At 44.7% G+C, this 12,652-nt stretch overlaps 1 protein-coding gene and 1 long non-coding RNA gene across 2 annotated transcripts in view; one reads left to right on the forward strand and one right to left on the reverse strand.

The window, feature by feature from the left end:
• Positions 1–3,368: 3,368 nt before the first annotated feature.
• LOC101759320 lies at positions 3,369–4,130 on the forward strand. The gene is made up of 2 exons (XR_002676033.1): positions 3,369–3,484; positions 3,587–4,130. It is a non-coding gene; the product is annotated as an uncharacterized LOC101759320 (long non-coding RNA).
• Positions 4,131–10,390: 6,260 nt separating this feature from the next.
• LOC101758519 overlaps positions 10,391–12,652 on the reverse strand; it is a 3,333-nt gene continuing 1,071 nt past the window's right edge. The window contains exon 2 of the mRNA XM_004984759.1: positions 10,391–10,926. Within this exon, the coding sequence (XP_004984816.1) occupies positions 10,661–10,926 (266 nt within the window). The 3' untranslated portion in view covers positions 10,391–10,660. The remainder of the gene's footprint in view (positions 10,927–12,652) is intronic.

Here is a 12,652-nt window from a genome sequence, read left to right on the forward strand (position 1 = left end):
CTATTTTAAAAAAAAGAAAAGCCTCAAATATTCTACGGCGATCAGCCGATGCATGCAGGTACAGGCGTACAGCTCGCCGCTGCCAACCTACCAGCCTCTGATCTGAAAGTCTCAAGTCTCGGGAGATGAAACGATTGCCGCAATCGCAGTCATACGATTGCCTCTTGCGACATGTTTAGTTCCCTCCAAATTCCCAACTTTGACACTATGCAAAAAGAAGATTTCCCATCACATCAAACTTGTGGTACATGTATGGAGTACTAAATGTAGACGAAATCAAAAACTAATTGCACAGTTTTGTTGTACTTTGCGAGACGAATCTTTTGAGCCTAATTAGTCAATATTTGGACAATAATTCACAAATACAAACGAAACGCTACAGTTGCGCATTTATGGCAAAATACCAATTTTACCATTCCTAAATTGGGAACTAAACAAGACCTTGTTCTCCCAGAAAAAGCAAAACCCAAACAAAAAAAAACAAAGCAAATCAGCCGTCAGGTCACCGTCGTGGGCCTCGTATGTTTGTACGACGCACGTGGCCCTGGACGACTTGTTGACCCCGGGGCTCCGACCGGCGACGGCCAGCGCTCTTCCTTTTCTTTCTGGTGGCCAGCTGGCCGTGGTGGTTTTGTTTGGGCTCGGACGGATCCTCGTCCAGTCGTCGTGGGCTCGTGGCCAGCGGCACGTTCGGCGCCCGATCTTATCCACGACCGCGTCGCGGTGAGCGCCGGTGAGGCGGTGACCGTCGTCGCATCGTCCGGCTCACCGCGCCGCCGCCGTGCGCTGCACCGGCTGGACACTCTCTCCACACTCACAATCCTGGCCTGGACGGTGGAGATCGCCTCGTGACCCCGCCTGGATTCTGCTGTCTCCGTCTCCTGATCATGACCCGCGTCTTTTTTGGGGGCTCCTCGTGGATCCGCAGCCCGCAGGCACGTTCGATGAACATATGCAGGTTGACGAGCTGACCGTGACCGGCGTCTGATCCAGGGTGGGGATGAGGAGCCTCTCGCCGAACTGCTGGTGCCTGGCCCGGCGTGTCGTCAGGACGGACGGGAGAGAGGCTCCTTTTTCTTCGCTGTGAAGTCACGGGGCGCCGGCCGGGCGGGGCCTTGCCTGAGCCGGTGAGCCCTCCAACCCCGAGGCAAGGATCCAAGTGCCGAGCAGTGGTGGCCTGCTGGCCTACCATCCGCGACCACGATCTCGGGGGGATTCCGTGCCGGGGAAAGCGAGATGGAACCGAGATCTTGTATCTTGCGTCGTGTGGGAACCAAAAGGTGGTGGCCTCTAGCCTGGGGCCGGGGGGGCCTGGGGGGCGAGGCGGCGAGCACACTGCAGTACTGCACAGAGCTAGCAGCCACAGAATTGTGTTTGTCGCACCTGCTGATTAACCTAGGGCTCCTTTGAGGATTTGAAAGTATTAAAAAAGAAACTACACCTTCGCAAAAAGGAAATAATTTCTCCACAAAATCCATAAAATATACATGGTATCTTAGATGAATGTTGGGAAGAAGAAAAAGAAACTAGCTTACTTCCGCTCGCATCGTCCCCAGCCAAGCCAGGGGGCGGTCGGAGTAATGCCGGTGTCGGCGGCGGTGATGTCCTTGGGCTTCACCTTCCTTCTCGAAGACATCGCCGTAGCACCGACCCCTACTCCAAGTTCTATTTTGAGGGATTTCGGGTGAAAATCCGTTCCGATCTTCCTATCTAGCGATGGCGGCGTCGATTCGACGTCGTCCCCTTGGTGAAGACATCGCTTTTGGAGATCCCCTCATGCCGCCATTCACAATGCTCCTTGCGATTTTCCCTGTGCTCTTGGTGACACTGGGTGCCTCTGTTCTCAACCTGCGTACATTCTTTTGGAACTGCTGATATAGGTTGTTGACTTTCATCGTGGTTCGGCGAGTGTCCCGCATTTGGCACCTCTACTTCGTCAGTGCTCTTCTTGTTGATGGTGCCATCAAATCTTATGTCGGGTGGTGTTTTCATCTTTTCCATCATTCCCCTATGAGGCTTCCTCCCCTTGTACGACGTTGGATGGCGGTGGGTGGAACTCGGACGTGCTACGAAAGGTGTTACCATCAGCTTCAAGGGTTCCTCCTACCATCTTTAGTCCCACTCTGTTGGCCTGACTCTTAGATGGAGGGTGACAGTGGAGCGACGTAGCTGCGAGGGATGGTATGGATGTGCAACAGCCATGGCTCTCTGGGCGAGTATGTTGTTCAGTGGCGGCTCTAGTCAGCGATTGGTGGAAGGCTTAGTATGTTATTCAATGGTGGCTCTAGTCAGCGATTGGTGGTTGTCCTTCGGCTTGTACCTTGACTTTTGAAAGTGTATGTGGCGTCTCTGTTGTATCCGGTTGTATCTTTTCCTCCGCTTTTTATCGCTGAAAATCTTTAATATTTTGACCTACCCAAAGTGGGGATTCTCTCCTCCGGTGACTAAAAAAAAGAAACTAGCTTGGGGCCCCACCTTTCATGTGGTGCATCGGCATTAGGTAGTGTTACTGTTACCTGTTCGTTTTGGTTTATATGACCTCATTACTTAGCTTAAAGAAATAAGTGCAGTTTGCACCTTAAATGTTATTTTTTAAAGAAGCCCAAATCTCCAAAAAAAACCCAACATTTTTTAAAGAAGCCCAAATCTCCAAAAAAAACCCCAGATATTTAACCTAAAGCTAAGAGAAGAGTTTTGCACACGGGCATCATATGCACCTTTTTAATACTCCATTCGTCCCAAATTAGTATTCATTTTGATTTTTTTATTACATAAATTTTGATATGCACCTAGATATATACTATATCTAGATATGTAGTAAAAATTATGTATGTAGAAAAAGTCAAAACGAATAGGATCTATCGATTTCTTCCTTAACGAAGCGGGATCCTGCCGTCACACGGGTGATTCACTGCCAACGCTGACAGGTTATTCATAGCAAACTAGAACGAGTGAGCACGGAAGCAGTAAGCAATTATACACATCTAGCAAACTTAACAGCCAGTTCACCTAGGAAGACTCTACGAATTGCATTGCGAAGATATTACTACTACCCACCAATTGGGAAATGTTTCACGATCAAGTTTTGACGAAATCCAGGTGGATTGTCACGCCGAGCGAGAACCCACGCCGTTTTTAGCCAACCGGGGCTCGACACAACCACCTCCCGTCATCTCATGATCCAAAACGTCCAAAACAAAAAAAAAAATTCAGAGCAAAAGAGCCGCACGCCATGAAAAGAAAAGCAGTGCCAGTGGTATCGGGTCATTGCCGCAAGCCCGCTGGACAAACCCGCACCGCAACCCGCTGGACGGTCTCAATTTTGCCCGCATGGCGATGCGGCGTTAAGCGGGCCAGCCAACGGGGCCCGGCGGCGCCGCGAGCCCGCAAAAAAACGAAAGAGGGCACCGTCGGGATCCGGAGAAAGGGGATTGGGAACAGAGGGGCGCCGGCGCGCCGCCATCCTCGTTGCGCCGTGCTCATGGTACGCGTGTAAAATCTTCGTTCCTCCCCCCGGTATAGATGATTCACCTACTAAAGTTTCGATTCATCTTGTTTATTTGTCTCCGGGAATTTGGGATGCAAGCGGGAAGAAGCTCGGAAAGCGTTTCTCCCGTTCCGAGCTATGCATCTTCTCTGAATCTCTGTTAGTTTTTGCTCGACATATTTGACGAGGTGATAAGTGATGACAAATTGCCTACGCAACTTAATTTGATTACTGTGTATTCTTGTTTGTATTGCAAGTACTCATACACAATGGTACGGTGGAGCTGCTCCTGATATGGCATCCAAAACAACGACACCATTCTTGATGCAGACGTCGGGTCTTGTAGACAGGTTCAGATTAACTCGACCTACCACTTTAGTCCTATTGAAGAAGAACCGAATCGAATCGAACGTGTGGTGGAAGTTTTGAACTGCTTGCCCGAAGGCTGAAGTGAAGGGACAACATCCTGATTTTCATGTCCTTTTTTCCGATTAATAATCTCATGAATTTGCTCTATTTTTCTATGACCTATGATCTACACTTCTACTGCTAGTGATTGATTGCGTTCTACCTATTGGTGCCGATCTTTTGAGTGACATGATACATTTATTTGTGAAAAGCATGCCATAGTTTGTTCAGTTCAGTGCAATTGGATGGTTGTTTTAGTATGATAATATTCAAGTCTGTTTGGGTGTGGTGGGCTGTGAGCTATTGAAAAGCTACCGTGAATTGTGAGAAAGCTAAAAATCATTTGGCGTGAACTGTTAGCAGAGATAACTGACATGTGGGCCTAATCTGTCAGCCTCTCGTTCCCTTTCATTCTCTCTCCCTTCTTTCTCTCCTATGCGCTGCTCCTTTCTTTGTTTATCTCTCTTTCCTCCCGAGATTAACAAGTTTAGTGCATGGAGAACGATTAGTGGATCAAATAATAAAAAATAAATCACAAACTGCTGTTACTATGACAGTATGACATGTAGGACCACCTGTCCATGAGCTCATTCCATCTGCACGCGCACACACCACACACCAGCAGCAGCTCATCTTGGCCTTGTTTAGTTCCCAAATTGGAAGTGGTAGAGTTTGCATTTTGCCATAAATACGCAACTATATCATTTCGTTTATATTGTGAATTATTATCCAAACATTGACTAATTAGGCTCAAAAGATTCATCTCGCAAAGTACAACGAAATTCTGCAATTAGTTTTTGATTTCGTCTCCATTTAGTACTTCATGCATGTACCGCAAGTTTGATGTGATGAGAATCTTCTTTTTGCATAGTGTCAAAGTTGGGATTTTGGGGGAACTAAACAGAGCCCTTATCCATCTACTACCATCCGCGTTTCTTCTTGCTTGTTCTTCATGCCCCGTCACAGACCACAGTTGACACGCAGCAATCGCCGGAGGGGCCCCTCAGTTCCTCTCGTGCACAGTTTCGCTCGTGTAGCTTGCACCGGGACAAAGAGGAGCGGGGACGGAGAGGGAAATCGCCGGAGGGGCCCGCCTGGCACCGGCGAGGAAGTGCCGGCGAGCACCAGTTGCGCCGCTGCCTGCTCGAGTGGTGGAAACGGAGCGGCTCCCCTGCTGCTACTGCTTGCGCCCGGGAGGAGAAGAAGGGGCGCTGCAGCTCCTCTCCTCCGCGCCAGCCCACCGCCGCCGGGAGAGGAGGGGCTCAGGGAGGGGTGCCGCCGTCGGGAGAGGAGGGGACCGAGGATGCGCCGGGTCACAATGGATGTTCGATACTAATTATCTAATTACAAAATTAATTACACAGATGAAGTCTAATTCGCGAGACGAATCTATTAAACCTAATTACAGCCTAATTATACCATGATTTGACAATATGGTGCTACAGTAACCAATCTAATGATTGATTGATTAGCTTTAATAGATTTGTCTCGCGAATTAGACTCCATCTGTGCAATTAGTTTTATAATTAGCTTATGTTTATGCTTAATCCTTTTAATTAGCATCCGGCATGTTAAAATTTAGCACCTCGTATCCAAACACCCCTAATTTCATGAGAAAACTTGACTTCACAGTCGGTGAAAGCAACGTGAGAGCTCTGTGACAAATGAACTAGAGGACATGCATCTATTCTGCAAATTCTCTGATTGTACTGCACATGATTACTCCCTCCGTAAAAAAAAAGTATGTACCGTCAAAAGTATGTAATCTCGTTTCACGAGAAGTCAACCAATTTTAAATTTGATTAAATTTATATAAAATAGTATTAATATTTATGGTATAAAATAAATATTAATAGATTAATCATGTAATATATTTTCATACTAATCTATTTGGAGACGTGAATGCTAGTATCTTTTTTATAAATTTGGTTAAATTTGGAACTGTTTAACTTTTCGAGAAGCGGGTGTTGCTTTTTTTTTTGGGACGGAGGGAATTGAGCTAGCTGCATGGGACATCCAGTCTTGCAGAAATGCAGGATGTGCAGATGTTATATTGTATTGTCACGTCCTTAAGTTTATATATTATTATGGAAAGAATCCTGAGCCTATCTTTGAGACTAGTATTTTTTTTAATGATGAATGAGGTATGCACATTACTATATTGTTTTGTCAGTCATAAGATGTCAATAGTCTTGCAAATCTAGATGTCCGAATGCTTACAGATCATTGTGCCAGCAACTCCGATCCACAGGGGCAAGATCATCAAGTTACGCTAGTGCAATTGCAGCTGATTATTCTATGAAGCCATGTTCTATTCAATAAGCTGCCATCTTTAGTATTGGTTCCTGATCGGCACTCTTGCTTTGTGTGCATGTTCTGAGCAACTGGTTCTCTTGTATTTGTGAATTTCATTTCATCTTAGTCTATGTTCCTAATCGGCAGTCTTTGTTGTATTGTAATAAACAAATATACAATCATGACCGTAAACGTAGTTTTTGTTCTTTATGATTTTTAGAATTTTTTCTTATTTTTGGTGAATTTTAAAGTTTATTTTATGGACTGGTATATTTACATATATTGGCTTGATTAGCTTTGGGACGTGCCCGCGGGAAGGCGCTGTTTGCCTGCTCGTGCCCGCAGGAGCTTTGCGGCGAGATGCGGGCCGCCGCGTGTGCCCGCAGGATAGCTCGCGGCGCCCGGCGCATGCGGCCGCGGGGCGGGCAGCCGCAACCCGCCCCGCTTGCATCCCTGTGTGGATGACGAAGGCAAATTTTCTGCTGCTTCAGTCCGAGTCGGCCAGTCAGTGGGACCAAAAGGCTCGCCACTTTTCTTGTTCCGCTAGCATAACTGCTGATGCCGTGTCGGGCCCAATCAGCAGATAAGCTTCCAGGGCAAGACTTCGCCGTGAAGCACAAGCACCTCGATTTACAAGACCCTCGCAGCAAAGGGAACTGTGCCAACTTCCAGAGCCTCTGCCATCCGGATCCAAGGCTCAAGACCACTGGGGTTTGGGGAGGGGAAGTGGAACCGAATGCACAATGGGGAAAGAGGAAAGAGCATGAAGAACACAGCCAGATCTGCAAGTGCATTTGTGGTGCACTGGTGCTTGTCCGGTAAGTATAGGAGTATCGGTGTCCCATACGCCAGAATCTGCAAGTATCCGCGCATCATATTTTCTGTAAATATCGATGCATCTGGATTGGAGAAGAGGAGAGCGTTTTTCAACGGGAAGAAACAGATTACACTCAACGCAGACCAGGAATTCTTCACCTCCACATCAAATGGCATCTGGCAATGTTCGATATAACCACCCACAGGACAGCGATCTCAAAAGGAAAGGGGAAAGAACTACAGGCTACTGCGAAAAGAACACAGGCTGATGCCAGAGTTCAGGCTCCACTTGTTCACCGAAAGCTTCCGAATTCAGATTATTCACTGCCCTGCCTGAATTCTGAAACTATTGTATCTAATACGTACTGTCTGCATTCAGAGGCAGAAAGCGTGTTCAATGCTTGTCCGATTCGTATCGAATGAACATCGGTGGCGGATACCTAACGGAGAAGAATCTGTATCCAATACGCGATCATTGTAGTTTCAAACTTCTTTCAGTAAGTACCCATGCATCGTCATAAAAAGAGAAGAACAAAAGCTTGTTCAAGTGAAAGAAACAGAGTACACAATCACAATGCTGAGCATAACGGAAATTCACAACCACTACATCAATTGCAATTGCAACGTTCGACATAAGCACCCACACGGCACTGATCTCAAAAGGAAAAAAAGAGAAAATTCCCCATACTACTACAGATTATAATTGGTGCTAAAGAACATAGGCTAGAGAGTACAGAGCACTCCAGCCGAAGCCGGAGTTCAGAGACTCCATCTGATCACCGAGAGCTTCTGAATTCAGATTATTCCCTGCCCTGTCTGAATTCTGAAACTCCGAATGCCACACGGCTATACCATTATCACGGATTCAGCTTACTCACGCGCACACCCCAACCAACCCCACCCCGGCTCTCCACCGGTTCAAGGACCGGCGGTCCGGCGCCGCGGCATTTCTCACCGGGTCGCAGCGACCCAATTCTTGATTCTCCAGAATCCTGGCCATCTTCCCCTCGCCCAGACCGCATCAACCACTGGGGGAGACGCGGCGGCTGCTGACTTCCTTGTTCTTGCCGCCTTCCTTGCGCGCTGCTGCCTTGGGGACGAGGCACCGGAACAGGCTCGCAAAGATGCGCACCTTGATCTGGCCGCGCCGCGGAAGGGTCCGCCTGGCCGCCTGCTGCTGCGGCCGCCGCTCCATCGCCGCCGCGGGCGCCTTCTTGCTCAGGAAGGCACGGAAATTTGGGGACAGAAGAGCCGTGTGCTCTGTGCTGTGGTGTGTTGTGTCTGATGTCAGAGTGAGTGAGTGACAGGGGGAGGCGACGGCGCTGCCATTTTATAGCCGTTGATGGGATGCTGTGTCAGGGAGGGCCGGAGGGCACTGGGTAGAGTAAGGGCCAAGCTTCCTTGAATCCTTGGGGAGCAAGGTGCTCTCTGAAGTTTGAAAACTTCTGGAAGCTCTTTGGACTTGCACCTTTGCTCAGTCTCATTTCTCTGTCTGAAACCTTGAGATACACTGGCAAGACTCTGCTTGTACATATTCAGGAGTGACTCTGTCTTCCATTCAGTGAGACCGTGTCTTGCATTCAGTTCAGAAAGACTGTTTTTTGTGCAATACAATGTGAAAATAATAATAGAAGTACTACTAATATTGGAATAATCAACCACATTTGCTGGTTGCCAGCAATCAAATCTGATTTACAAGAACAATGGTGACAAGCCAATCTGGTGTTTGGGTGGAGTGGTCACAAAGCTGATCTGAAAAATGTTGGATTACGACTGGCTAGGTTCACGATTCATCATTCCAGCTGGATTGGAATAGAAAAGTACGCCCTTCTGTGGCTGTCCAATTGCCCGCGGTGATTCTAAGCATTAATCTGTCTCTAGCAATGGGATATGGGGATGGGTCTCCAGACAAGAACAGGAGATGAAAAATAGAGAATCTTTCATGCCAGGAAGCTATCAGATTCAGCACTGAAAATCATGCAGTCTGATTCTCTGTTAGACATGGATATTGCAAGTGCCCAGAAAGCAGACATAAACTAAGACATCTTTTGATAATCGGTACAATAATGCACAATCAATCAACCATTAAAATACAGGAACAGATGGACTCAAGATGTTATAAAAAATTATTTAGACATCGAGAGAGAAGTTGACTTGAATGACACACTACCCCTGTGACCGACCTAAGGGCCTGTTTGGCTCCACCCTATTAAAGTTTAACACCTGTCACATCGGATGTTTGGATGCTAATTAGAAGTATTAAATATAGACTGATTACAAAACTAATTGCACAGTTGGAGTGTAATTCGCGAGACGAATCTATTAAGCCTAATCAGTCCATGATTTGATAATGTGGTGCTACAGTAACCATTTGCTAATGGTGAATTAATTAGGCTTAATAGATTCGTCTCGCGAATTAGCACAGGGTTCTGCAATTAATTTTATAATTAGCTTATGTTTAATTTTTCTAATTAGGATCCGAACATTCGATGTGACACTATTAAAGTTTAGCACCTCGTATCCAAACACCCCCTTATTCCGTTCACATTGGGATAAAAGTCATGGTCACCAGCATGGACCAATTTTCTGTTTGCAAGTGTCTGGAATCAAAGGCAGTGCAAGAGTAACAAAAGGAGACAAAAATAACTATCATGGTAATAATTCACAAAACAGTGTAAATTAAATGTTATACACTGTTTTTGGCTGAAATGTAAACAATTCCTGTCATAAGTAAAGGATTGAAGGTAATACAAAACCAGCTCCAGATACTCTCAACATTCTACTGTCTTAGAAATGCTAAAACTTATAGGCTTTGATTTTAGAATCAAACCAATCTCTCTTCACTAGACCAACACTGCAGCAACCCATAAGGGAGTCCAAACTTGGAGACTATTCAAGTCTGAAGGATGAAAACCACTGTTTGACTAGATCCAAGATGCTGAATAGAAAGATGCAACGACCAAGTCACTGAAGATAACTTGAGAGCCCTAACATGTTATTTAGAATTGCATTTCTCTATGTACTCAACAGGATGTTGAGACACCCCATCTGGTGCCTCCAATACAAGAGACATATGCCAATTATCTGGGGCCTAGGAAAAGTTTGTTACATTGCTTTACATCTAAGCAAGATTCCTGTCTGCCTAGGGCTTATTATTGTAAGAAGAAAATGATCTGTCGTCTTTGACTTGAATTTGTCTGTAATGAGAAACGTGATTCTCATGGGCTCCATCAGTTTCTAACTGAAATTTTGCACATGTCCACTTGCCCAAGCAGTCCCAACACTACAAACTACCTGCCACTTATTAATACAGCTAATATTTGGTGATCACACATTGCAGTTACTGAGAATACACAAAACTCACATCAGGAGCATCGACATGGACTATGATTATTGAATACTGATCAACATATCATTATTCTACCTGACCCAAATATTTCTTCGCTATACGAGTGAAGAATCAAGACTCAAGAGCAGCCATTTAATATACGAGTGAAGAAAAACCTCCAAAATGGAACGGATGTGCTATTATATACTAATTGATTGCAATTGAAGCAATACTTCTATAGTTTGTATAGTACACGCAAAATGTACAATACAGACTTCCCAGTTGAAGTCTTGGCTTACAGCTCCTCCTAGCTGCCACTTCTGCAGTTACTTGGGAGGGACAACTATCGTATAGATTAGTAATGTCAAGACGATGATAATTGCCCCCACCAAGGTAAACTGGGGACTTGTCCACAGCATCAAGTTAGATCTTTCAGTTCTCTTGATTGGATCAACCTCTTCTGCCAATGGATACTCACTGCGCCGTGGGTTCCAGGTCACATACTTGTTTGGTGAGAAATCCGAAAATAGGGTCCTCTTCCCTTTGTTCTTAAATGTAGACCAAGCCTTGTCCCAGTCCGTAGAAGTTTCACCTGACAAGTAAGAAAATATATGGTTACTACATTCATACAGATATCCAAATAAACTACCTATGAACAGATAAGTAAAAGTACATATTTTGGTTCTTATTTAAAAAAGGAAGGCAGGAGCGCTGCCATCTTAATTAAAAAGGGAAACACATTCTTTTGAAAGGTACATTGGATTGCATCAGCAGATCCAAACAATAAAAACTTACAATTTACAAAAAATGAGAACTGATTGCTCATAAAGCTGTTCATAAAAGTTTAGCCTCCTAATGCTAAATTTCTTTGAGAAATGTCCTCCGAGATCAGGTAGTGGGTTCTATCTGGTTGTCAGAGTTGATTTTTGAAACAGTCTATGGTTTGGTTCATCCCATAGGTTCCCCAGGAGTAGATAATGATGCCGCTCACTTCCTTTCTTCTTTCCTTCGGTACAAACATTAAAATCCAGCACCACCATTTGTCCATGGAGGCATTTTGCAATTGCAGACTAGAGCTTCAGTCAGTCATGCCCATCCAGTTATTTTTTTTGTCCAAACATCCTGTGCAAAGGAACAATATAAGGTAGTATGCTTTGTGTTTTGAGGCAGCTGGGGTCAAAGTTTGCAAATTAGAACTGTAGTCCATCCTCTCCTTGCAAGCTATCTGCAGTTAGAATTTCGTTTTGCAGGAGAGTCCAAGTCGTCTCCATTAGTAATATATGCCTTCTATGCTTAGGAAGCACTTTTCAAGATATTGTCCATCTTCTTTGCAGATCAAAGGGAGACAAACCTGCCCTGATAAACTAAAAAGTAACTGTTTTACTTTTATTTTTCTTTCTGTTTTTTCCTTCAGGAGGGACTTGTAAATAACGTACATAGTATTTTATCAATATAATCAAACATTAAGTACTAGTTTGCTCTTCTACTGTTTCTCATCTGGAAGAGAGAAAAAACAGGTTACATGAAACCAGTGGTCTGCTAATGTGTTTCTCATTTATCCATTCTATCATCTTTTAGTAGTTCATGTTAACACTAATTCTACAAGGCTCTGATGGGAACTGAGATGGCTTTCCAAAAGCCTGTTTTTTGTTCTATTAGATACACCGGTTTGTTGAAAGTACTTTTTAAAGCCATAATGGCATAATCTTATCTGAATTAGCAAGGACTCCTCTAACAGATTAGATTCCATAAGCAGCACAGAAAAAAAATGCTAACCGTAAGGGGTCGCACAGATTATGCATAGCTTCGTACCATTATGTAATAGAGTTTCTAAAATTACTGTCAAGAAGGAAATTCACAATTCATCATCCACTATCCACCATACCAATTTTATGGACAGGCAACATCAAAGCCAAATTTTGATTACTCAGAGTCCAGCAAATAGTAACTTTTTGTGCAGATTATGCATAGCCTCGTGCCCTCGTATCATTAAATAGAACAGACTTCTTGAAAATACCTTAAAAAGGGAATTTCACAATTCATCAGCTACTATCCACCAAACCAAATGTATGGACAAACAGCATCAAAGCCAAATAAAGACTACTCAGAGTCCAAATATTGGTAACTTTTTGCGCCAATACATCAGGTATAAAAATGCAAACGCAATTCAACTGCAAAAATCTCCAGGTGGCAGACACACTGTGTCCTCTTCTTCAAATCAAACACAGTGTTGACAGTTGGCAAAAAAAAAATGTTTCCAGTACAGTTAAGGAAATTTGCAATGTGCCCAAAGCCAACAATGGAGTAAAAATGGCTAA

This window comes from Setaria italica, chromosome IX (assembly GCF_000263155.2).
Source record: "Setaria italica strain Yugu1 chromosome IX, Setaria_italica_v2.0, whole genome shotgun sequence".
Taxonomy (NCBI): domain Eukaryota; kingdom Viridiplantae; phylum Streptophyta; class Magnoliopsida; order Poales; family Poaceae; genus Setaria; species Setaria italica.